At 47.8% G+C, this 26739-nt stretch overlaps 1 protein-coding gene and 1 long non-coding RNA gene across 4 annotated transcripts in view; one reads left to right on the top strand and one right to left on the bottom strand.

Moving 5' to 3' along the window:
- Nucleotides 1–19177: 19177 nt before the first annotated feature.
- LOC143782636 (uncharacterized) lies at nt 19178–25437 on the bottom strand. The gene is made up of 6 exons (XR_013217010.1): nt 25300–25437; nt 21110–21157; nt 20498–20568; nt 20327–20399; nt 20046–20108; nt 19178–19952 (listed from the first exon to the last, which is right to left on the bottom strand). It is a non-coding gene; the product is annotated as an uncharacterized LOC143782636 (long non-coding RNA).
- Nucleotides 23897–26739, top strand: part of TYMS (thymidylate synthetase) — a 54684-nt gene continuing 51841 nt past the window's right edge. Inside the window, exons 1-3 of one of the 3 annotated variants that reach the window (XM_077270323.1) lie at nt 23897–23943; nt 25306–25447; nt 25517–25673. In XM_077270323.1, coding sequence (XP_077126438.1) covers nt 23912–23943; nt 25306–25447; nt 25517–25673 — 331 coding nt within the window. In that variant the 5' untranslated portion in view covers nt 23897–23911. Of the gene's footprint in view, nt 23944–25228; nt 25448–25516; nt 25674–26739 lie in introns of those variants that run through there. The other 2 variants (XM_077270322.1, XM_077270321.1) reach the window with 2 other exon arrangements.

The raw sequence follows: 26739 nt of genomic DNA, 5'->3' as shown, positions 1-26739 counted from the left end.
ATTCTAAATTATTTCTTTCTTTGAGACCTCGTTCCTCTGGTGATTCCGCTCAGCAAGTTAGAATTGTTATCTCCCTGTTACGTGGCGACCCTCAAGATTGGGCTTTCTCCCTGGCGCCAGGAGATCCTGCATTGCTGAATGTGGATGCGTTTTTTCTGGCGCTTGGATTGCTTTATGAGGAACCTAATCTTGAGAACCAGGCAGAAAAGGCCTTGCTGGCTCTCTCTCAGGGCCAGGATGAAGCTGAGGTGTATTGTCAAAAATTTCGGAAATGGTCGGTGCTTACTCAATGGAATGAGTGTGCCCTGGCTGCAAATTTCAGAGAAGGTCTTTCTGAAGCCATTAAGAATGTTATGGTGGGGTTCCCCACGCCTGCAAGTCTGAATGACTCAATGGCTTTGGCCATTCAGATTGATCAGCGTTTGCGGGAGCGCAAATCTGCGCACCATCTGGCGGTGTTTTCTGAACAGAGACCTGAGTCTATGCAATGTGACCGAATTCTGACCAGAATTGAGCGGCAAAATCATAGACGTCAAAATGGGTTGTGCTTTTACTGTGGTGATTCAACTCATGTTATATCAGCATGCTCTAAGCGTGTAAAAAAAATCGCTAAATCTGTCACCGTTGGTACTATACAGCCTAAATTCATTTTGTCTGTTACTTTAATTTGTTCTTTGTCATCCTACTCGGTTATGGCTTTTGTGGATTCAGGTGCTGCCCTGAATTTGATAGATTTGTCGTTTGCCAGGCGCTGTGGTTTTGTTCTGGAGCCTTTAGAATTCCCTATTCCACTGAGGGGAATTGATGCTACACCATTGGCTGAGAATAAGCCTCAGTATTGGACTCAAGTGACCATGTGCATGACTCCTGTACATCAGGAGGTGATTCGCTTTCTTGTGCTGCATAATTTGCATGATGTTGTCGTTTTGGGTCTGCCATGGCTGCAGGCCCATAATCCAGTTCTGGATTGGAAAGCTATGTCTGTTTCAAGTTGGGGTTGCCAGGGGATTCATGGCGATGCTCCTTTGGTGTCAATTGCTTCTTCCACTCCTTCTGAGGTGCCTGAGTTTTTGTCGGACTACCAGGATGTATTTGATGAGCCCAGATCCGGTGCCCTGCCTCCTCACAGGGATTGTGATTGTGCTATAAATTTGATTCCTGGTAGTAAGTTCCCTAAGGGACGACTTTTTAATTTGTCTGTACCAGAACATGCCGCGATGCGGAGTTATATAAAGGAGTCTTTAGAGAAGGGACATATTCGCCCGTCCTCCTCCCCTCTTGGTGCAGGATTCTTTTTTGTGGCCAAAAAGGATGGTTCTCTGAGACCTTGTATAGATTATCATCTTCTAAATAAAATCATGGTCAAATTTCAGTATCCTTTGCCATTATTATCTGATCTGTTTGCTCGGATTAAGGGGTCCAGTTGGTTCACCAAGATAGATCTTCGTGGTGCGTATAATCTTGTGCGTATTAAGCAGGGGGATGAATGGAAAACAGCATTTAATACGCCCGAAGGCCATTTTGAGTACTTGGTGATGCCTTTTGGACTCTCTAATGCTCCTTCTGTGTTCCAGTCCTTCATGCATGACATCTTCCGAGAATATCTGGATAAATTTATGATTGTGTATCTGGATGACATTTTGGTCTTTTCTGAGGACTAGGAGTCCCATGTGAAGCAGGTCAGGATGGTATTTCAGGTCCTGCGTGCTAATGCCTTATTTGTGAAGGGCTCAAAATGTCTCTTCGGAGTACAGAAGGTTTCCTTTTTGGGTTTTATTTTTTCTCCTTCTACTATTGAGATGGACCCAGTCAAGGTCCAGGCTATTCATGACTGGACTCAGCCTACATCTGTTAAGAGTCTTCAGAAGTTCTTGGGTATTGCAAATTTTTCTGGCGTGGTTAAGCCCTTGACGGATTTGACTAAGAAGGGTTCTGATGTGACTAATTGGTCTCCTGTGGCCGTGGAAGCCTTTCGGGAGCTGAAGCGCCGGTTTTCTTCGGCTCCAGTTTTGTGTCAGCCTGATGTCTCTCTTCCTTTTCAGGTCGAGGTTGATGCTTCTGAGATTGGAGCAGGGGCTGTTTTGTCGCAGAGAAGCTCTGATTGCTCTGTGATGAAACCTTGTGCTTTCTTTTCAAGAAAGTTTTCGCCTGCCGAGCGGAATTATGATGTTGGTAATCAGGAGTTGTTGGCTATGAAGTGGGCATTTGAGGAGTGGCGACATTGGCTCGAGGGAGCTAAGCATTGTGTGGTGGTTTTGACTGATCACAAAAATCTGATTTATCTCGAGTCTGCCAAGCGGCTGAATCCTAGACAGGCTCGTTGGTCGTTGTTTTTCTCCCGTTTCGATTTCGTGGTCTCGTACCTGCCTGGTACGAAGAATGTGAAGGCTGATGCTCTTTCTAGGAGTTTTGTGCCTGACTCTCTGGGAGTTTCAGAGCCGGCTGATATCCTCAGAGAGGGAGTGATTTTGTCTGCCATTTCCCCAGATTTGCGACGAGTGCTGCAGAAATTTCAGGCGGATAGACCTGACCGTTGCCCACCAGAGAGACTGTTTGTCCCAGATAGCTGGACCAGCAGAGTTATTTCTGAGGTTCATTCTTCGGTGTTGGCAGGCCATCCTGGGATTTTTGGTACCAGAGATTTGGTGGCTAGGTCCTTCTGGTGGCCTTCCTTGTCGCGGGATGTGCGTTCCTTTGTGCAGTCCTGTGGGATTTGTGCTCGGGCTAAGCCTTGCTGTTCTCGTGCCAGCGGTTTGCTTTTGCCTTTGCCTGTCCCGAAGAGGCCTTGGACGCACATTTCCATGGATTTTATTTTGGATCTTCCAGTCTCTCAGAGAATGTCTGTCATCTGGGTGGTGTGTGATCGTTTTTCCAAAATGGTCCATTTGGTGCCCTTGCCTAAGTTGCCTTCCTCCTCCGATTTGGTTCCTCTATTTTTTCAGAATGTGGTTCGCTTGCACGGCATCCCTGAAAATATTGTGTCTGACAGAGGATCCCAGTTTGTGTCCAGATTTTGGCGGATCTTTTGTGCTAAGATGGGCATTGATTTGTCTTTTTCGTCGGCCTTCCATCCTCAGACGAATGGCCAAACCGAGCGAACTAATCAGACCTTGGAAACTTATTTAAGATGTTTTGTTTCTGCTGATCAGGATGATTGGGTGACTTTTTTGCCATTGGCCGAGTTTGCCCTTAATAATCGGGCTAGTTCTGCTACTTTGGTTTCGCCTTTTTTCTGCAATTCTGGTTTTCATCCTCGTTTTTCCTCGGGTCAGGTTGAGCCTTCTGACTGTCCTGGGGTGGATTTTGTGGTGGATAGGTTGCAGCAGATTTGGAACCATGTGGTGGACAATTTGAAGTTGTCACAGGAGAAGGCTCAGCGCTTTGCCAACCGCCGTCGCGGTGTGGGTCCCCGACTTCGTGTTGGGGATTTGGTATGGCTGTCTTCTCGGTATGTTCCTATGAAGGTCTCCTCTCCTAAATTCAAGCCTCGCTTCATCGGTCCTTATAAGATTTTGGAAATCCTTAACCCGGTGTCATTTCGTTTGGACCTCCCAGCGTCGTTTGCCATTCATAACGTGTTCCATAGGTCTTTGTTGCGGAGGTATGTGGTGCCTGTGGTTCCTTCTGTTGAGCCCCCTGCCCCGGTGCTGGTTGAGGGCGAATTGGAGTACTTGGTGGAGAAGATCTTGGATTCTCGTATTTCTAGACGGAGGCTTCAGTATTTGGTTAAGTGGAAGGGCTATGGTCAGGAGGATAATTCCTGGGTTGTCGCCTCTGATGTTCATGCGGCCGATTTGGTTCATGCCTTCCATGTGGCTCATCCTGATCGCCCTGGGGGTTTTGATGAGGGTTCGGTGACCCCTCCTCAAGGGGGGGTACTGTTGTGAACTCTGTTTTTGGGCTCCTTCTTGTGGTCACAAGTGGTACTGTGTTAGTGCTGTCTTTGGGCTCCCTCTGGTGGCTCTTTGTGTCATTCTGCAGGTCTGAGGCTGGATCAGCTGTCTCGTTATCTGTTAGCTGGTTTCCTATTTAGCTCACCTGGACTTTCAGTGTTTGCCTGCTGTCGATGTATTCAGTGCTATTTTGATCTCTCCTGAATTCCTTCGCTATCAGTCTCTCCAAGAGAAGCTAAGTTTTCTGTTTGGTTATTTTTTGCTCATCAGTGTTCAATATGTTTCTTGGTTATTTACTTGTCCTTGTCCAGCTTGCTAATATGTGATTTCCTTGCTTGCTGGTAGCTCTAGGGGGCTGAGTTTCTCCCCTCACACCGTTAGTTGGTGTGGGGGTTCTTGAATTCTCAGCGTGGATATTTTGTATAGGGTTTTTTACTGACCGCACAGTTCCCTGCCTGTCTTCTGCTATCTAGTATTAGTGGGCCTCATTTGCTGAATCTGTTTTCATTTCTACGTTTTGTATTTTCCCCTTACCTCACCGTTATTATTTGTTGGGGGCTTCCTATATCTTTGGGGTCATTTCTCTGAGGCAAGTGAGGTCTTACTTTCTCTATAGGGGTAGCAAGTTTCTCAGGCTGCGTCGAGACGTCCAGGAATTTAGGCACGTTCACCGGCTACCTTCAGTGTGTTTGGTTAGGATCAGGTTTGCGGTCAGTCTAGTTACCACCTCCCTAGAGCTCGTTCTATGTTCAGTTACTTAGCTAGTTCATTCTGTGATCCTCAGCCACTAAGGATCATAACACACAATGTCCTCTGGAAAGGCTTCTTTATCACCGGCAGAGAGATCAGGTGAGCCTTGGGAACAGGCCCTGACTTCTCCACTCTTTGACAGGTGATACAGGAGCAGCAGTAGTTTGTAACATCTGTCCCCAATTTGGGCCAATAGAAGTGTTAAGACAGCCGGGCCTTAGTTTTGCTGATCCCCAAGTGTCCTGCTAGTGGAATCTCATGGGGAATCTGTAACAACTCACCCCTAAATTGGTAGGGGACGACCAGCTGTCTTTCCCTGAAACACTCCTTTTGGTATTTGCCAGGAACTGTCTCCGAGTATAACCTCCCTCAATCCCAGAACACCCTCTCCTTATCATTTTCGGAGGTGGGCATCTGGGTGAGTTGTCTCAAGGTCTCCAGGCTCACATCTGAGTGCAGAGCAGACTGGAACTAGAAGTGATGTCAAGGTCCCTTCCTCACGGGAACCCTCTGGGACCTGCTCTGGGTCCGTCTCTGGTTCAGTCAACCCTCTGACTGAGGAGGGTCCAGAAGGCAGAGTGTTATCTGCGTTCTGGGGCACTCTGATTGCGGGTGACAGCGGCTACGTAGGCCATCTCCCCAGGGATTTCCACAGACCCGTAGTCTGTGCGGCTATGAGTACTACCTCCCCATCCACTCCCATTACCTCTGGAGCAGTGCTATATATGGGGCAGTTACCTTCCTCTGTGGCACTGCATGGCATCACCTTCCACATGGTTCCAGTGCCTTTCCCCATTTCCCTTAGCATTGTCGCTAGCTCCGGTTAGGGGTTCCTCAGCCACTTCACCCCACAGCGTGACGTGGCTGAGTACTCCTGCACCTTCAGATACATAATCATTATCAGATAACTCATTATCAGGTAAAGCATTATCAGGTAAATCACTGTCAGGTAAAGCATGCATATTCACATCATTATCATTAGCATTTCCCTCAGTATCAGATTGGGAGTGTTGTCAGGGACATAATACGCGAACATACTCCCAAAATCAGTCCCCCAAAAATGTTGGTGGGCAAGTTTTCAGACAACCTCAATTCCTTCACCCCGCTCCCGGCACCCCAATTTATAAAAACACAGGCCATCGGCAAGGGACAGCGAATGCCCCCAATCCTGGTGACAGTCAGTGTTTTCCCCCGGAATAATCTCTTCAGGGGCCGCCAGTTTGGGTCGGATGAGGGTTCGTTCAGCCCCGGTGTCCTTGAGGCCTATAGCACCCTTGCTCCCCTTGGTGATGTGCCGCAAATTTTCACGTACCCTCCCAATCACCCCACCCACCAAAAGAACTGCTGCATTAGGCCCTGAGGCCTTGGCTGGAGGGTTCTTCTGCTTCTCCAGACAGGTGTTGCTGAGATGTCCAGTCCGATTGCAGGTATAGCACTTGAGAGGGTCGGAAGTAGGCCTGGCGCTGGCGAAGGGGGCAGGGCCTCCAGTGGGTCGGCTGGCAGGGGTACTGGAGGTAGATGTAGCTTACCCCCTTTCCAGCTGGCCATCACCTCCGGTTTGCGGTTGGCCTCGTAGGTGTCGGCTGTCTGCGCTGCTTTATCCGTGCCTTTTGGCTCTCGGTCCATCACGAACTGTCACACCTCAGCTGGGAAAAGATGCAGGAACGCGTCTTTTATCATCAGGTCCCACGGCATCTCAAAGGTGTCCACGGACAGTTCTTGGATCCACTGGTCAAAGTGGGTTTTGAGTCCATGCACCACATCGCTGTAACTGTCAGGTGGGCCACGTTGGAGGTTCCGGAACTTTTTATGGTAAACCTCAGGAGTTAGTTGGTACTTCTTTATCAGGGACTTCTTGATGGCCTCATAGTCTCCATCTTGGTCTTGAGGGAAAGAAGCAAATGCCTCCAGAGCTTTTCTTTTGAGCCCTGGGGTTAAATATCAGGCCCATTGGTCCTCAGGCAGCAGGTACTGTCTGCAGGCCTTTTCAAATCCCCGCAGAAGAACGTCCAAGTCCCCATCCTTTTCCATCACAAGAAAGTGCTCCGGCCGGGGTTTAGGGAACTGAGCGCTGCTGGGCTCACTGCTGGGCTGGGAAGGCCTCTGCCCCTGGATTCAGGCTAATTCCAGCTGGTACTGTATCTCTTACCGCTCCCTCTGGGCTCGGGCCTCTCACCGGGTTTGGGCCTCTCGCTCGACCCTCTCCTGGTATTGCTGGATCAGCTGCAGATGTCTCTCCTGATCGTCTGCGGGGAGTTGTTCCAAGGCCAGCCGCAGGTGGGGGTCCATGCTGCCCTGGTTGCAAGTAGGACCGGCATTCAGTGGTTGGACCTCCTGCACTTGGGCCGGCTTCTAGGTCACCAGGGCTCTGGTGACGCATTGGCTCTGCTGCATTTTGCATCAATGCAGCAACCAGTTGGGCCTTGGATTTGCCCATGGAGTCAATCTGTTTATGCATGCAAAGTGCAATAAGAGTGTCCTTGGACTGCTGCTTATACCAGGCCTCTTCCAGCGTAGCCATAATTGCCAAATAAAAGATAGAACAGAAAAACGAAGAGAAGGGGGGGTAACTGCTCCACACACCGTATTATCTCAGAACTAATAAACACTGAGTTTGTTCTCCAAATCTTTTTGCATTGGGTCCTCGCAAGAACCATGCAAGTTTTTAGTGAGAGGAATGATTGCTCAAACCAGATCACTAATGCTCTATTATACCACCGCTCTGCCACCAATATGTCATGAACTGAGGGGGTGAGGTTGCCCTTCAATTGTCAGGGATTTATTATATCCCACCAATTGTCACAAATTTACTATTTATTAGTGGTCATGGGTTCTATAACCACCCACAACTTATGTTTCCACCTTCAGTTCCGGTTCTGGAACTTGCAGCTCTCTGGTGCCCCCCTTATCCTCGGGTCAGTCAGGGAACTACACCTAGGAAAAGTAGTCGCTAGAAAGGCTGCCTTGCTGTGTACTGGCTATTGGGCACTCTGCAGTGAGGGCAGTATGTATATCCCCAGTCTTTGCTGGTATAGGTGCACTGTGTTTTATCAAGACCAAAGTCAGCACTGCCGTCTACCAAGAAATTTTAGAGCACTTCATGCTTCCCTCTGCCGACAAGCTTCTTGGAGCTGGAAATTTCATTCTCTAGCAGGACTTGGCACCTGTCCACACTGCCAAAAGTACCAACACCTAGTTTAAAAACAACAGTATCACTGTGTGTGATTGGCCAGCAAATTCACCTCACCTTAACCCCATAGAGAATCTATGGGATATTGTAAAAAAGAAGATGAGAGACACCAGAACCAACAATGCAGACGAGCTGAAGGCTGCTATCAAAGCAACCTGGGCTTCTATAACACCTCAGCAGTGCCACAGACTGATTGCCTTCATGCCACGCCGCATTGATGCAGTAATTGATGCCAAAGGAGCCCTGACCAAGTATTGAGTGCATTTACTGAACATACACTTCAGTAGGCCAACATTTCAGATTTTAAAATCATTTTTTTCAAGCTGATGTTATAAAGTATTCTAATTTACTGAGATAATGACTTTTGGGTTTTCACTGGCTGTAAACCATAATCATCAACATTAACAGAAATAAACACATGAAATACATCACTCTGTTGGTAATAACTATATATGAGTTTCAATTTTTGTATTAAAGAACTGAAATAAATTAAATTTTTGATAATATTCTAATTTTGTGAGATGCACCTGTATATAAATATGCGTGTGACCACACTGCCGCACTGTCTGTACTTGCATCTAAATATAGAGTACAGACCAAAAGTTTGGACACACCTAATTTAAAGATTTTTCTGTATTTTCCTGACTATGAAAATTGTAAATTCACACTGAAGGCATCAAAACTATGAATTAACACATGTGGAATTATATACTTAACAAAAAAGTGTGAAACAACTGAAAATATGTCTTAAATTCTAGGTTCTTCAAAGTAGCCACCTTTTGCTTTGAAGATTGCTTTGCACACTCTTGGCATTCTCTTGATGAGCTTCAAGCGGTAGTCACCGGGAATGGTCTTCCAACAATCTTGAAGGAGTTCCCAGAGATACTTAGCACTTTTGCCTTCACTCTGCAGTCCAGCTCACCCCAAACCATCTCGATTGGGTTCAGGTCTGGTGAGTGTGGAGGCCAGGTCATCTGGCGTAGCACCCCATCACTCTCGTTCTTGGTCAAATAGCCCTTACACAGCCTGGAGGTGTGTTTGGGGTCATTGTCCTGTTGAAAAATAAATGATGGTCCAACTAAACACAAACCAGATGGAATAGCATGCCGCTGAAAGATGCTGTGGTAGCCATGCTGGTTCAGTATGCCTTCAGTTTTGAATAAATCCCCAACAGTGTCACCAGCAAAGCACCCCCACACCATCACACCTCCTCCTCCATGCTTCACGGTGGGAACCAGGCATGTAGTCCATCCGCTCACCTTTTCTGCGTTGCACAAAGACACTGTAGTTGGAACCAAAGATCTCAAATTTGGACTCATCAGACCAAAGCACAGATTTCCACTAGTCTAATGTCCATTCCTTGTGCTCTTTAGCCCAAACAAGTCTCTTCTGCTTGTTGCCTGTCCTTAGCAGTGGTTTCCTAGCAGCTATTTTACCATGAAGACCTGCTGCACAAAGTCTCCTCTTAACAGTTGTTGTAGAGATGTGTCTGCTGCTAGAACTCTGTGTGGCATTGACCTGGTCTCTAATCTGAGCTGCTGTTAACCTGCGATTTCTGAGGGTGGTGACTTGGATAAACTTATCATCAGAAGCAGAGGTGACTCTTGGTCTTCCTTTGCTGGGGCAGTCGTCATGTGAGCCAGTTTCTTTGTAGCTCTTGATGGTTTTTACAACTGCACTTAGGGACAGTTTCAAAGTTTGCCCAATTTTTCAGACTGACCGACCTTCATTTCTTAAAGTAATGATGGCCACTCGTTTTTCTTTACTTAGCTGCTTTTTTCATGCCACACTGCCGCCCGGTCTGTACATGTATATAAATATATGTGACCACACTTCCGCCCGGTCTGCACATGTATATACGGTAAATATGTGACCACACTGCCGCCCGGTCTGTACATGTATATACATATATGTGTGACTACACCGCAGCCCGGTCTGTACATGTATATAAATATATGTGTGACTACACTGCAGCCTTGTCTGTATATGTATATACAGTGCCTTGTGAAAGTATTCGGCCCCCTAGAACTTTTCAACCTTTTCCCACATATCATGCTTCAAACATAAAGATACCAAATGCAAATTTTTGGTGAAGAATCAACAAGTGGAACACAATTGTGAAGTTGAACGAAATTTATTGGTTATTTTAAATTTTTGTGGAAAAAATTCCCCCGGAAGAAGGCACGCACGCCGAAACGCGCGTTGGGGTGGTGGTGCAGCAGGTCTGAGGTAACTATGCTCCTTATTAGTCTCTTTACTTCATTGATGTCTGCCTTAGGTGTTGTTGCTGGATGTTTCCCACCAGCTTAGTATATTGTTCCTATTAATGGACTTGCTATGTACACCGATTAATGTATTATGTGGACATTGACATTTACACTAGCATGTGTCTAGCCTCTGATCTGCGTCCCCTTTGTAGTTTTCACTCTTCAAACATCTTATCTAGTATCTGTCATAAATATCGTTTTTAATTGTTTATTTAATAAAATTAATATTTTGATATATCCCGGTTTGTGCAGTAGTTTCTCTGTAGGGTTCATATATTTGCTGCATGGGATTTTGCTATACCTAATCCCCTGTTTGGGCACAGGTGTATTGATTGACACACTGTGTATTGTGCATCATTATTGGTTCAGACTGTATGAAGCCCACTGCCACGTTACGGCAAACCTCGTAGTGGGTCCTACCGCCCTAACGGAGCGGAGCCGTGCGGCGACCACCGTCACAGCGGCAAAGCACCAGTAGGGCAGACGGTCTGTTGCCGCACAGAACCCATGCTGCGAGACTGAGCCCCTATGACTCTAGACCGCGCCGCCCCACCAGCACAAAGCCACAGCAACAATGGCCGCCACACAGCACCAGCACCAAAATGAATGGAGCACAAACTCACCTTCCTCCAGCTCTTCAGTGAGAGCCAAAATGGGCTAGACCCCTAACTTTGCAGTCTCCTGACAATTAAAATCACCTGTGCCAAATGGGAGGAGTGCTGGTCCAAGAAAGAGACTAGAACATGCTTTGCACAAAAAGGAAAAAAGAGACTGCGAGACTGAGCCCCCATGACTCCAGACCGCGTGCGACCACACTGCCGCCCGGTCTGTACATGTATATAAATATATGTGTGACCCCACTGCAGCCTGGTCTGTACATGTACATACATATACCGTATTTTCCGGCGTATAAGACGACTTTTTAACCCCCGAAAATCTTCTTAAAAGTCGGGGGTCGTCTTATACGCCGGGAATCGTCGTGTACGCCGGTGTATATGGTGGGTGGGGAGGGGGAGTGATCCTGATGACGAGGGGGCGTCTCACAGGAAAGTGAGTAATCCCCATTACCTTATCCTAGCGGTGCAGCGTGGGGGTGTCAGTGCTGGGAGCGGCGGCGGCTGCTGTGTTCTGGTGCGGCGGCTCCTCTTCTGTGTGGGGCCTCTGTGCTGTGAGGTGGCGGCGGCAGCGGCGTATCTTTATCCAGTTGGGGCTCCTCCGGCATCTCCTTAGCCCTGGAGGCCCCGCCGCAACTCCATCGGTGCAATGTGGTGGCCTCCGGGAAAATGGCCGCTGCTCAGATTCAGATCTCGTGTCCCGAGATTTCGGGACGAGATCTGAATCTGAGCAGCGGCCATTTTCCCGGAGGCCACCGCATCGCACCTATTGAGCTGCCTCCGGGAAAATGGCCGCTGCATTGCACCGATGGAGTTGCGGCGGGGCCTCCAGGGCTAAGGAGATGCCGGAGGAGCCCCAACTGGATAAAGATATGCCGCCGCCACCGCCACCTCACAGCACAGAGGCCCCACACAGAAGAGGAGCCGCCGCACCAGAGCACAGCAGCCGCCGCACCAGAGTACAGCAGCCGCCGCACCAGAGCACAGCAGCCGCGGCCGCCACTCCCAGCACTGAGACCCCCACGCTGCACCGCTACGATAAGGTAATGGGGGATACTCACTTTCCTGTGAGACGCCCCCTCGGCATCAGGATCACTCCCCCCCCCCCAAAAGGCACATATTCACCGGCCCTATAAGACGACATAGGGTGTATAAGAAGACCCCCGACTTTTAAGAAGATTTTATATTTTAACTGGTAAAGTTGGGGGGTCGTCTTATACGCCCAGTCGTCTTATACGCCGGAAAATACGGTATGTGTGACCACACCGCCGCCCGGTCTGTACATGTATATACCTATATGTGTGACCCCACTGCAGCCCGGTCTGTACATGTATATAAATATATGTGTGACCACACTGCCGCCCAGGCTGTACATGTATATAAATATGTGTGACCACACTGCAGCCCGGTCTGTACATGTATATACATATATGTGTGACCAGACTGCCGCCCGGTCTGTACATGTATATACATATATGTGTGACCACACTGCCGCCGGGTCCGTACATGTATATTAAATATATGTGTGACCACACTGCCGCCGGGTCCGTACATGTATATAAATATACTAGATGTTTCCAGCCAGCTAACGCTCAGCACGCTCATTGCTATCTAATTAATGCTGCTGGTGATTAAACAAAAGTAAATAATGACAACATTCAATAGCGCTTACGCAGGTGGTAATTTAGCTTAAAATGAAGTTAATAACAATAATAATCATTAAAAATCTGAATAATACTAAAAATACATTTTATTCACAGTGTAAAATCAAAAACAAACTGGATTCAGTAAGATGTACATTTTTTATTCATTCCATCATCTAAACAAATTTCATAACGAAACATAAATTAAGTAAAAATTTCTCTGTAAACACAATTAAATGTATACACTATGTTCCAAATTATTATGCAAATGACATTTTTCTCGGATGTTCCTAAATGGTCAGTGCAAATGACAGTCAGTCTAATAAAAGTCATCACCCGTTAGAGTATACATCGGATTTTATTGAAGAAACCTCCCAATGATAACAGTATAATCTCCAAAATGAATAAAAACTCAAAATGCACTGTTACAAATTATTAGGCACAGTAGTATTTCTAAACATTTGATATGTTTTAAAGAACTGAAAATGCTCATTTGTGGAATTTGCAGCATTAGGAGGTCACATTCACTGAACAAAAAGCTATTTAACTCCAAAACATCCTAACAGGCCAAGTTACATGTTAACATAGGAACCCTTCTTTGATGTCACCTTCACAATTCTTGCATCCATTGAACTTGTGAGTTTATGGAGAGTTTCTGCTTGTATTTCTTTGCATGAAGTCAGAATAGCCTCCCAGAGCTGCTGTTTTGATGTGAACTGCCTCCCACCCTCATAGATCTTTTGTTTGATGATACTCCAAAGGTTCTCTATAGGGTTGAGGTCAGGGGAAGATGGTGGCCACACCATGAGTTTATCTCCTTTTATGCCCATAGGAGCCAATTACTCAGAGGTATTCATTGTCATGCATGAAGATGATTTTGTTCCTGAAGGCACATTTCTGCTTTTTAGACCATGGAAGAAAGTTGTCAGTCAGAAACTCTATTTACTTTGCTGAGGTCATTTTCACACCTTCAGGAACCTTAAAGGGCCCTACCAGCTGGTTCCCCATAATTACAGCCCAAAATGTGACTCCTCCACCTCCTTGCTGACGTCGCAGCCTTGTTGGGACATGGTGGCCATCCACCAACCATCCACTACTCTGTCATGGTTCCCAATGGCAAGGGAACGTCAGAGAACTTAAATAACAGACTAGCTCTTGGGTGATGGAATCTCGAGCTGACCGTGAGCTAAACCTACCACACAACTAACAGTGGCCGGGTGACGTACCTACGTTTTATCCCTAGACGCCCAGCGCCAGCCGGAGAACTAACTAACCCTAATAGAGGAAAAAACAGACCTGGCTTACCTCTAGGGAAATTCCCCCAAAAAGGAGACAGAAGCCCCCCACATATATTGACGGTGAGTTCAGAGGAAAAGACATACGCAGTATGAAGGTAGGTTAAGCAAAGCGAGGTCCGCTTACTAGATAGTAAGAAGATACAATAGGGAACTTCACGGTCAGCTGAAAACCCTATTAAAATACCATCCAGAAATTACTTTAAGACTCATGTGTCAACTCATGACACCGGAGTGGTAATTTCGGCCCACAAGAGCTTCCAGCTACAGAAACATAACATAACTGTGAACTGGAACAAAAATGCAAACAAACTTAGGACTAAGAGTCCAACTTAGCTGATAGTAGTCTAGAAGCAGGAACATGCAACAGAAAGGCTCTGGTTACATTGATGGCCGGCACTAGAATAACTGAGCAGCAAGGCTAAATAGGATACTCCCACATCCTGATGGAAACAGGTGAACAGAGAAAGTGAAGCACACAAGTCCAGTACCACCAGCGACCACCGGGGGAGCCCAAAAACCAAATTCACAACAGTACCCCCCCCTCAAGGAGGGGGCACCGAACCCTCACAAGAACCACCAGGGCGATCAGGATGAGCCCTATGAAAGGCACGGACCAAATCAGAGGCATGAACATCAGAGGCTGTCACCCAAGAATTATCCTCCTGACCGTAGCCCTTCCACTTGACCAGATACTGAAGTTTCCGTCTGGAAACACGGGAGTCCAAGATCTTCTCCACAACGTACTCCAATTCACCCTCAACCAACACCGGAGCGGGAGGCTCAACGGAAGGCACAACCGGTACCTCATACCTGCGCAATAATGACCGATGGAAGACATTATGGATAGAAAAAGATGCTGGGAGGTCCAATCGAAAGGACACGGGGTTAAGAATCTCCAAAATCTTATACGGGCCGATGAACCGAGGCTTAAACTTAGGAGAAGAAACCCTCATAGGGACAAAACGAGAAGACAACCACACCAAGTCCCCAACACGAAGACGAGGACCAACACGACGACGGCGGTTAGCAAAATGCCGAGTCTTCTCCTGGGACAACTCCAAATTGTCCACCACCTGTCCCCAAATCCGATGCAACCTATCCACCACAGTATCCACTCCAGGACAATCCGAAGACTCCACCTGACCAGAAGAAAAGCGAGGATGAAACCCCGAATTGCATAAGAAAGGAGAAACCAAAGTGGCAGAACTAGCCCGATTATTGAGGGCAAACTCCGCCAACGGCAAAAAGGCAACCCAGTCATCCTGATCCGCAGACACAAAACACCTCAAATAAGTCTCCAAGGTCTGATTAGTTCGCTCAGTCTGGCCATTAGTCTGAGGATGGAACGCAGACGAAAAAGACAAATCAATGCCCATCCGAGCACAGAACGCCCGCCAAAATCTAGACACGAACTGGGTCCCCCTGTCAGAAACGATATTCTCCGGAATACCATGCAAGCGAACCACATTTTGAAAAAACAGAGGAACCAACTCGGAAGAGGACGGCAACTTAGGCAAGGGCACCAAATGAACCATCTTTGAAAAACGGTCACACACCACCCAGATGACAGACATTTTCTGAGAAACAGGGAGATCAGAAATAAAATCCATAGAGATGTGAGTCCAAGGCCTCTTTGGAATAGGCAAAGATAACAACAATCCGCTAGCCCGAGAACAACAAGGTTTGGCCCGAGCACAAACATCACAAGACTGCACAAAAACTCGTACATCTCGAGACAGAGAAGGCCACCAGAAGGACCTAGCCACCAAATCCCTGGTACCAAAGATCCCGGGATGACCTGCCAACGCAGAAGAATGAACCTCCGAGATGACTCTACTGGTCCAATCATCAGGAACAAACAGTCTACCAGGCGGGCAACTATCAGGTCTATCCGCCTGAAACTCCTGCAAAGCCCGTCGCAGGTCTGGGGAAACAGCAGATAATATCACCCCATCCTTAAGGATACCTGTAGGTTCAGAATCACCAGGGAAATCAGGCTCAAAACTTCTAGAAAGGGCATCCGCCTTCACATTTTTAGAACCTGGTAAGTATGAGACCACAAAATTAAACCGAGAGAAAAACAACGACCAGCGCGCCTGTCTAGGATTCAGGCGCCTGGCAGACTCAAGATAAATCAAATTCTTGTGATCGGTCAATACCACCACCTGATGTCTAGCCCCCTCAAGCCAATGACGCCACTCCTCAAAAGCCCACTTCATAGCCAAAAGCTCCCGATTACCAATATCATAATTTCGCTCGGCGGGCGAAAATTTTCGAGAAAAGAACGCACAAGGTCTCATCACGGAGCAATCGGAACTTTTCTGCGACAAGACCGCCCCAGCTCCGATCTCGGAAGCATCGACCTCAACCTGAAAAGGAAGAGTAACATCAGGCTGACGCAACACAGGGGCGGAAGAAAAGCGGCGCTTAAGCTCCCGAAAGGCCTCCACAGCAGCAGGGGACCAATCAGCAACATCAGCACCCTTTTTAGTCAAATCAGTCAAAGGTTTAGCAACATCAGAAAAACCAGTTATAAATCGACGATAAAAATTAGCAAAGCCCAAAAATTTCTGAAGGCTCTTAAGCGAAGAAGGTTGCGTCCAATCACAAATAGCCCGAACCTTGACAGGATCCATCTCAATGGAAGAGGGGGAAAAAATGTACCCCAAAAAAGAAATCTTTTGAACCCCAAAAATACACTTAGAACCCTTCACACACAAGGAATTAGCCCGCAAAACCTGAAAAACCCTCCTGACCTGTTGGACATGAGAATCCCAGTCATCCGAAAAAATCAAAATATCATCCAGATACACGATCATGAATTTATCCAAATATTCCCGGAAAATGTCATGCATAAAGGACTGAAAGACTGAAGGGGCATTTGAAAGACCAAAAGGCATTACTAAATACTCAAAATGGCCCTCGGGCGTATTAAATGCGGTTTTCCACTCATCCCCCTGCTTAATTCGCATCAAATTATACGCCCCACGGAGATCAATCTTAGAGAACCACTTAGCCCCTTTTATTCGAGCAAACAAATCAGTCAGCAGTGGCAGAGGATACTGATATCTGACTGTAATTTTATTCAAGAGTCGATAATCAATACACGGCCTCAAAGAGCCATCTTTTTTAGATACAAAGAAAAAACCGGCTCCTAAGGGAGATGAAGAAGGACGAATATGTCCCTTTTCCAGGGACTCCTTAATATATTCTCGCATAGCAGCATGTTCAGGTACAGATAGATTAAATAAACGACCCTTTGGAAATTTACTGCCCGGAATCAGATCTATGGTACAATCGCAATCTCTGTGAGGAGGTAGTGAACCAAGCTTAGGCTCCTCAAAAACATCACGATAATCAGATAAAAATTCCGGAATCTCAGAGGGAATAGATGACGAAATGGAAACCAAAGGTACGTCCCTATGGGCCCCCTGACATCCCCAGCTTAACACAGACATTGCTTTCCAGTCAAGAACTGGGTTATGAGATTGTAACCATGGCAATCCGAGCACCAAAACATCATGTAGATTGTACAACACAAGGAAGCGAATCGTCTCCTGATGGTCTGGATTCATACGCATAGTCACTTGTGTCCAGTATTGTGGTTTATTACTAGCCAATGGTGTAGAGTCAATACCCTTCAGAGGTATAGGAACTTCCAGAGGCTCTAGATCAAACCCACAGCGCCTGGCAAAGGACCAATCCATGAGACTCAAAGCGGCGCCAGAGTCGACATAGGCATCCGCGGTAATTGACGATAATGAACAAATCAAGGTCACAGACAAAATAAACTTAGACTGTAAAGTGCCAATTGAAATAGACTTATCAACCTTTTTTATACGTTTAGAGCATGCTGATATAACATGAGTTGAATCACCACAATAGAAGCACAACCCATTTTTTCGCCTAAAATTCTGCCGTTCGCTTCTGGACAGAATTCTATCACATTGCATATTTTCTGGAGCCTTCTCAGAAGACACCGCCAAATGGTGCACAGGTTTGCGCTCCCGCAAACGCCGATCAATCTGAATAGCCATTGTCATGGACTCATTCAGACCTGTAGGTGCAGGGAACCCCACCATAACATCTTTAATGGCATCAGAGAGACCCTCTCTGAAATTCGCCGCCAGGGCGCACTCATTCCACTGAGTAAGCACAGACCATTTACGAAATTTTTGGCAGTATATTTCAGCTTCATCTTGCCCTTGAGATAGGGCCATCAAGGTTTTTTCAGCCTAAATTAGGTTCCTCATAAAGCAACCCCAAAGCCAGAAAAAACGCATCCACATTGAGCAACGCAGGATCCCCGGGTACCAACGCAAATGCCCAATCCTGAGGGTCACCCCGCAGCAAGGAAATTACTGTCCTAACCTGCTGTGCGGGATCTCCAGCGGAGCGAGATCTCAGGGAAAGAAATAATTTACAATTATATTTGAAATTCAGGAAACGAGATCTATCCCCGGAGAAAAATTCTGGTATAGGAATTCTAGATTCAGATATAGGAGCATGAATAACAAAATCCTGTAAATTTTGAACCTTCGTAGCAAGATTATTCAAACCTGTAGCCAAACTCTGAGGATCCATTTTAATCAGGTGAGATCAGAGCCATTCAAGGATTAGAAGGAGAGAGAGAGGCAAAGGCTGCAATTAGAGCAGAAATGCAACTGAGTCAACTATAGAGCAAGCTCAGAAGAAAAAAAAAAAAAAAAAATCTGCAGACTTCTTTTTCTCTCCTTTCTTCTGCCAATGGTTTTAACCCTTGGCCGGCCATACTGTCATGGTTCCCAATGGCAAGGGAACGTCAGAGAACTTAAATAACAGACTAGCTCTTGGGTGATGGAATCTCGAGCTGACCGTGAGCTAAACCTACCACACAACTAACAGTGGCCGGGTGACGTACCTACGTTTTATCCCTAGACGCCCAGCGCCAGCCGGAGAACTAACTAACCCTAATAGAGGAAAAAACAGACCTGGCTTACCTCTAGGGAAATTCCCCCAAAAAGGAGACAGAAGCCCCCCACATATATTGACGGTGAGTTCAGAGGAAAAGACATACGCAGTATGAAGGTAGGTTCAGCAAAGCGAGGTCCGCTTACTAGATAGTAAGAAGATACAATAGGGAACTTCACGGTCAGCTGAAAACCCTATTAAAATACCATCCAGAAATTACTTTAAGACTCATGTGTCAACTCATGACACCGGAGTGGTAATTTCGGCCCACAAGAGCTTCCAGCTACAGAAACATAACATAACTGTGAACTGGAACAAAAATGCAAACAAACTTAGGACTAAGAGTCCAACTTAGCTGATAGTAGTCTAGAAGCAGGAACATGCAACAGAAAGGCTCTGGTTACATTGATGGCCGGCACTAGAATAACTGAGCAGCAAGGCTAAATAGGATACTCCCACATCCTGATGGAAACAGGTGAACAGAGAAAGTGAAGCACACAAGTCCAGTACCACCAGCGACCACCGGGGGAGCCCAAAAACCAAATTCACAACACTACTCCATCCATCTGGACCGTCCAGAGTTGCTCGACACTCATCAGTAAAGACTGTTTGAAAATTAGTCTTCATGTATGTCTGGGCCCACTGCAACCGTTTCTGCTTGTGAACACTGTTTAGGAGTGGCCGAAGAGTAGGTTTATGCACCACAGCAAGCCTTTGAAGGATCCTACACCTTGAGGTTCGAGGGACTCCAGACGCACCAGCAGCTTCAAATAACTGTTTGCTGCTTTGTAATGGTATTTTGGCAGCTGCTCTCTTAATCCAATGAATTTGTCTGCCAGAAAACTTCCTCATTATGCCTTTATTTGCATGAACTCTGTCTGTGCTCTGTTTCAGATATACAAAGTGGTACACGGCACTCAAGGTTCCTTGGTGGTGCACAAGTAAGGTATCCAACCCGTACGTAAACAATAAAGCACTTGGCACTCAGAGATTCATTTGCAAGAAAAACGTGAACGTTTTGTTTATTTGTGCGACCAGTTCAAGAGTGTTTAAACGTTTTCGGTCACAAGACCTTCATCAGAAACATCTCTCATGAAACTGAAAAATATACAAACTACAATTACATGATTGTAAACGACATCTGATATACAATTGAATTTAACAGAGGAGAACAAGTACATACACAAAAGGAGAACAAGTCTGATTACAATGGATATTTGTACAGAAAAAATTCAGCACATGATGAATACATGAGTAAATGAACAAACAGTGACAACCGTGACGGTAAGGGTTAATCCAGACTGGTGTTCAGTGAGTCGTAGAATTCTCAGGCTAGGCTATAGGAAGCTGTGAGCGTGGATAAGGATAACAAGCAGTTGTATAACCTTAATGCTGAGATTACAGAGTACATAAATTGAGCTAAAATGCCCGGAAGGATACTGTGAAAGCAGTACTGCAGGGTGTCTGGTGGTGGCACTGGGAACAAAAGTGCAAAGTGATCACCTATAATGAAAATGTGACATTGTGAATTAGCAGAATAGAAAACGGGTGAGCTGCTACGAAGAGCTTCAGCAGCATATGTCCGCCCACCCTGTATAAAAAACATCACCATGTATACGGCACACACCCCATAAGAGTATGGTATCCCAAACTGGGATGCCAGTAATGTAATGATGGCAATATTCACTAGAATCCCCAGCAGAATAGTCTATATAAAGTACCTGGAGGCAGAACAGCACAATGCATAGGCCACAAAGGCCCACGTACACATGTGAAAAGACCTGGCAAGAGCACCTGAAGGGTATGATAAGAACCATGTTACCATCCAAGAGAATCAGGGCAAACAAATAATGCATTGTATGAGTGGTTGTATACCGTGAGCTCCTAATTACCTCGGGGGTCCTGGAAGGTGTATAAGGAGTTGGGCGCACCGGGAGGGCGAAAACCGCTGCAGAGAATGGCGCTAAAAGAATAGATGCACAGTGGGAAAGATATCCCTTAGTATCGTGCAAAGTAAAGCAGGCTCTGATGAATGAGTCATGTATATTTACCCAGTAGGTCCAGGTCCGGGGTACCGAGGTGCTGAGGGGCTGGTGTTGCCAGAAGCCGCTGTAAGACAGCGGTACTTCCGGGTATAAAAGCGCCCTGAGAGCGGGTCATGTGACTTGCCTCATCATAAAACATGTGATTGCGGTCATCAGGACCGCGCTTGCGCAGAGTGAGAGGCTACTGAAGGCAGGGACTGAGCGTTGTATTAGAAGCACTGCGCATGCGTCGATTCATGAGGGGAGCGAAGTGCTGTGGGTAAGCGCTATGTGACTATGGATAAGCGCTATGTAACAGATAGAAGGCGCTGGTAGTATCGCTAATGGTATGAGATCTACAGGGGTATACATGGTTGAGAATGCAGAAATAAGCTGGCTGTTTAGGGGATGGCCGCATAGTGTGTGTGTGTGTGGTGACCCCTGAAAAAAGAAGAGGAACATAGCACATATATACTCTACCATATGTGGTGCCACCAGTGCCCAGTGCGTGACGTGATTTTAACGATTCTAAAAGACAGTAAAAAAGAACAGCATTAGGTTAAATGCTTGATGTACAAGACAAATGCAGCAACAATAATAAAACAATAAAATACATAGGAGCTCCACTAGACATAATTAGTATTATCATAGAAAAGCTGAGACGTCATAGTCTCTATTTAACCCTTGGAAAACTAATTATCACATGTGTTTAAGATTGATTTCAGTGATTCATTGAGCCCTGAGACACAATACCATCCACGAGTTTATTTGAAAAACAAAACAATTAATTCTTTAAGACACTTAAATCCAATTTGCATAATAATTTGGAACACAGTGTAGTCATTTTCGTCATTTTCAAAGATCTTTCCTTGACTTCTACCAGGTACAATTTAATGTGTGGGGACAGGATTGTGTGTCATAATGTGGTGGGGGGGCGGGATTGTGTGTGGTAATGTGGTGTGGGGACGCGATTGTGTGTGGTAATATGGTGGGGCGGGATTATGTGTGGTAATGTGGTGGGGCGGGATTATGTGTGGTAATGTGGTGAGGGGCGAGATTATGTGTGGTAATGGGGGGATTATGTGTGGTGATGTGGTGGGGGTGGGATTATGTGTGGTAATGTGGTGAGGGGCGAGATTATGTGTGGTAATGGGGGGATTATGTGTGGTGATGTGGTGGGGGGGGATTATGTGTGGTAATGTGGTGGGGGGCGGGATTATGGTTGATGTGGTGGGGGGGCGGGATTATGTGGTGATGTGGTGGGGCGGAGCTACTGCGCAGGGGGCGGGATTAGCGAGTGTGATGTGGGGGGCGGGATTATGTGTGGTAATGTGGTGGGGGGCAGGATTATGTGTGGTAATGGGGTGGGGGGCAGGATTATGGGTGGTAATGGGGTGGGAGGGCGGAATTATGGGTGGTAATGGGGTGGGGGGCGGGATTATGAGTGGTAATGGGGTGGGGGGGCGTTATTATGGGTGGTAATGTTTTATGGGTGGTAATTGTTATTATGGATAATAATGGGGTGGGGGGGGTGGGATTATGGGTGGTAATGGGGTGGGATTATGGGTGGTAATGGGGTGGGGGGGCGGGATTATGGGTGGTAATGGGGTGGGGGGGGCGGTATTATGGGTGGTAATGGGGTGGGGGGGCGGGATTATGGGTGGTGATGGGGAGGGGAGCGGAATTATGGGTGGTGATGTTTTATGAGTGGTGATGGGGTGGGGGGGCGGTATTATGGGTGGTGATAGGGTGGGGGGGCGGGATTATGGGTGGTGATGTTTTATGAGTGGTGATGGGGTGGGGGGGCGGGATTATGGGTGGTGATGGGGTGGGGGGCGGGATTATGGGTAGCGATGGGGTGGGGGGGCGGGATTATGGGTAGCGATGGGGTGGGGGGGCGGGATTATGGGTAGCGATGGGGTGGGGGGGCGGGATTATGGGTAGCGATGGGGTGGGGGGCGGGATTGTGTGCGGTGATGTGTTGGGGGGCGAGATTGTGTGCGGTGATGTGTTGGGGGGCGAGATTGTGTGCAGTGATGTGTTGGGGGGCGGGATTGTGTGTGGTGATGAGGTGGGAGGTGGAGCTACTGTGCAGGGGACGGGATTAGCAAGTAATCACGATGCCTCTTATATATATAGATAGATGTGTGACCCCACTGCAGCCTGGTCTGTACATGTATATAAATATATGTGTGACCACACTGCAGCCCGGTCTGTACATGTATATAAATATATGTGTGACCACACTGCAGCCCGGTCTGTACATGTATATAAATATATGTGTGACCACACTGCAGCCCGGTCTGTACATGTATATAAATATATGTGTGACCCCACTGCAGCAAGGTCTGTACATGTATATAAATATATGTGTGACCACACCGCCGCCCGGTCTGTACATGTATATAAATATATGTGTGACCCCACTGCAGCCTGGTCTGTACATGTACATACATGTATGTGTGACCACACCGCCGCCCGGTCTGTACATCTATATACATATATGTGTGACCACACTGCAGCCCGGTCTGTACATGTATATACATATATGTGTGACCCCACTGCCGCCCGGTCTGTACATGTACATACATATATGTGTGACCACACTGCCGCCCGGGCTGTACATGTATATAAATACTAGATTGTGGCCCGATTCTAACGCATCGGGTATTCTAGAATATGCATGTCCCCGTAGTATATGGACAATGATGATTCCAGAATTCGCGGCAGACTGTGCCCGTCGCTGATTGGTTGAGGCAACCTTTATGACATCATCGTCGCCATGGCAACCATTATGACATCTACGTCGATACTGTGCCCATCGCTGATTGGTCGAGGCGAATTCGTGGCAGACTGTGCCCGTCGCTGATTGGTCGAGGCAACCTTTATGACATCATTGTCGCCATGCTGTGCCCGTCGCCTGGCGGCCTCGACCAATCAGAGACGCGGGATTTCCAGGACAGACAGACAGACAGAAAAACCCTTAGACAATTATATATATAGAAGATGTGTGACCACACTGCAGCCCGGTCTGTACATGTATCTATATATATAATTGTCTAAGGGTTTTTTCTGTCTGTCTGTCTGTCCTGGAAATCCCGTGTCTCTGATTGGTCGAGGCCGCCTGGGCCTCGACCAATCAGCGACGGGCACAGTATCAACGTAGATGTCATAATGGTTGCCATGGCGACGATTATGTCATAAAGGTTGCCTCGACCAATAAGCGACGGGCACAGTCTGCCGCGAATTCTGGAATCATCATTGTCCATATACTACGGGGACATGCATATTGCCCATGCATATGCATATTTAAGGTAGCACACTTCTTAATTATGTAGCAGGGGTTGGGGTAGCCCCCTCATAGAATATAAAGTAGCTCCCTCATAAAATATAATGTAGCCCCCCTCATAGAACATAATCTAGCCCCCTCATAGAATATAAAGTAGCCCCCTCATAGAATATAATGTAGCCCCCCTCATAGAATGTAATGTAGCCCCCCTCATAGAATATAATGTAGCCCCCCTCAAAGAATATAATGTAGCCCCCCTCACAGAACGTAATGTAGCCCCCTCATAGAGTATAAAGTAGCCCCGTCATAGAATATAATGTAGCCCCCCTCATAGAATGTAATGTAGCCCCCTCATAGAATATAAAGTAACCCCCTCATAGAATATAATGTAGCCTCATAGGATATAATGCAGCCTCCCTCGTAGAATATAATGCAGCCCCCCACAGAATATAATGTAGCCCCCCAAAAATCATTATATACTCGCCTTTTCCGCTCCTCGCGATTACCCACACTGCCGCCCGGTCTGTACATGTATATACATATATGTGTGCGCACACCGCCGCCCGGGCTGTACATGTATATACCTATATGTGTGACCACACTGCAGCCCGGTCTGTACATGTATATACATATATGTGTGACCTCACTGCAGCCCGGTCTGTACATGTATATACATATATGTGTGACCATACTGACACCCGGGCTGTACATGTTCATACATATATGTGTGACCACACTGCCGCCCGGTCTGTACATGTATATACATATATGTGTGACCACACTGCCGCCCGGTCTGTACATGTATATACATATATGTGTGACCACACTGCCGCCTGGTCTGTACATGTATATACATATATGTGTGACCACACTGCCGCCTGGTCTGTACATGTATATACATATATGTGTGACCACACCGCCGCCCGGTCTGTACATGTATATACATATATGTGTGACCACACCGCCGCCCGGTCTGTACATGTATATACATATGTGTGACCCCACTGCAGCAAGGTCTGTACATGTATATACATATATGTGTGCCCACACCGCCGCCCGGTCTGTACATGTATATAAATATATGTGTGACCCCACTGCAGCCCGGTCTGTACATGTACATACATATATGTGTGACCACACGGCAGCCTGGTCTGTACATGTATATAAATATATGTGTGACCACACTGCCGCCCGGTCTGTGCCTGTAAGCACACCACTGTCTCTCTGTCTACATATAACGCTATACACCACACTCACTGCCACATGGTCTGCACACATATATACACACTCACAGGTGGGTGTCAGTGTGGACACCGCGTGTACACATGGACACAGGACAGGAGACGCTGAGAGAGGAGGAGACAGACTTGTGTGAACTTACACTTAGGCGCCAAAACGGGGAAAAAAAGCGGGAGGAATTCCAGCTGTTCCGTGAGCAGGAGAGCCTCTATCTCGTCCTACACAAGATGCCGGTGGCCGCGGAGGTGACGGGACCCAGCGCTCAGGAGCAGGTATGGTGTCAGAAGCAGGTATGGTGTCCGCACCCGGCGGCGGGAGGAGCATGAATGAGCGGCTGAGCTGAGCACACTGTCTTGCAGGGAGTAAATGGCGGGCAGCACCAGGAGTCCCCCCATGACGAGTTGCAGTACCTGGATCAGATCCGGCACATCCTTCAACGGGGCTACCGCAAAGAGGACCGAACTGGTACCGGAACCGTGTCCGTGTTCGGTATGCAGGCTCGGTACAGCCTGCGGGGTAAGTGTGTGGCTGATGATGGAGGGTGCAGGAACCTTGTACTGGTGATTAGTGATAGCCCCGGCAGTCATGGGGCGAGCACGTACCCACCCTGTCAGTCATAGGGTGAGTGCAGCCCCAACCCCCGGTTATTGATAGGGTGAACCCGACCCCCACTGGCAGTGATAGGGCGAGTGCAGTCCCCCCCCCGTCAGTCAGTGATAGGGCGAGTGCAGTCCCCCCCCGTCAGTCAGTGATAGGGCGAGTGCAGTCCCCCCCCGTCAGTCAGTGATAGGGCGAGTGCAGTCCCCCCCCCCCCCCCCGTCAGTCAGTGATAGGGCGAGTGCAGTCCCCCCCCCCCCGTCAGTCAGTGATAGGGCGAGTGCAGTCCCCCCCCCCGTCAGTCAGTGATAGGGCGAGTGCAGTCCCCCCCCCCGTCAGTCAGTGATAGGGCGAGTGCAGTCCCCCCCCCCCGTCAGTCAGTCATAGGGTGAGTGCAGCCCCAACCCCCGGTTATTGATAGGGTGAACCCGACCCCCACTGGCAGTGATAGGGCGAGTGCAGTCCCCCCCCCGTCAGTCAGTGATAGGGCGAGTGCAGTCCCCCCCCCCCGTCAGTCAGTGATAGGGCGAGTGCAGTCCCCCCCCCCCCGTCAGTCAGTGATAGGGCGAGTGCAGTCCCCCCCCCCCCCGTCAGTCAGTGATAGGGCGAGTGCAGTCCCCCCCCCCCGTCAGTCAGTGATAGGGCGAGTGCAGTCCCCCCCCCCCGTCAGTCAGTGATAGGGCGAGTGCAGTCCCCCCCCCGTCAGTCAGTGATAGGGCGAGTGCAGTCCCCCCCCCCCCCCGGCAGTCAGTGATAGGGCGAGTGCAGTCCCCCCCCGGCAGTCAGTGATAGGGCGAGTGCAGTCCCCCCCCGGCAGTCAGTGATAGGGCGAGTGCAGTCCCCCCCCGGCAGTCAGTGATAGGGCGAGTGCAGTCCCTCCCGTCAGTCAGTCAGTCGTAGGGCGAGTGCAGTCCCTCCCGTCAGTCAGTCAGTCGTAGGGCGAGTGCAGTCCCTCCCGTCAGTCAGTCAGTCGTAGGGCGAGTGC

Source organism: Ranitomeya variabilis, chromosome 6, assembly GCF_051348905.1.
Source record: "Ranitomeya variabilis isolate aRanVar5 chromosome 6, aRanVar5.hap1, whole genome shotgun sequence".
NCBI lineage: Eukaryota > Metazoa > Chordata > Amphibia > Anura > Dendrobatidae > Ranitomeya > Ranitomeya variabilis.
The sequence above is the reverse complement of the archived record's forward strand: the minus strand, read 5'-3'. Positions and strand labels throughout refer to the sequence as shown.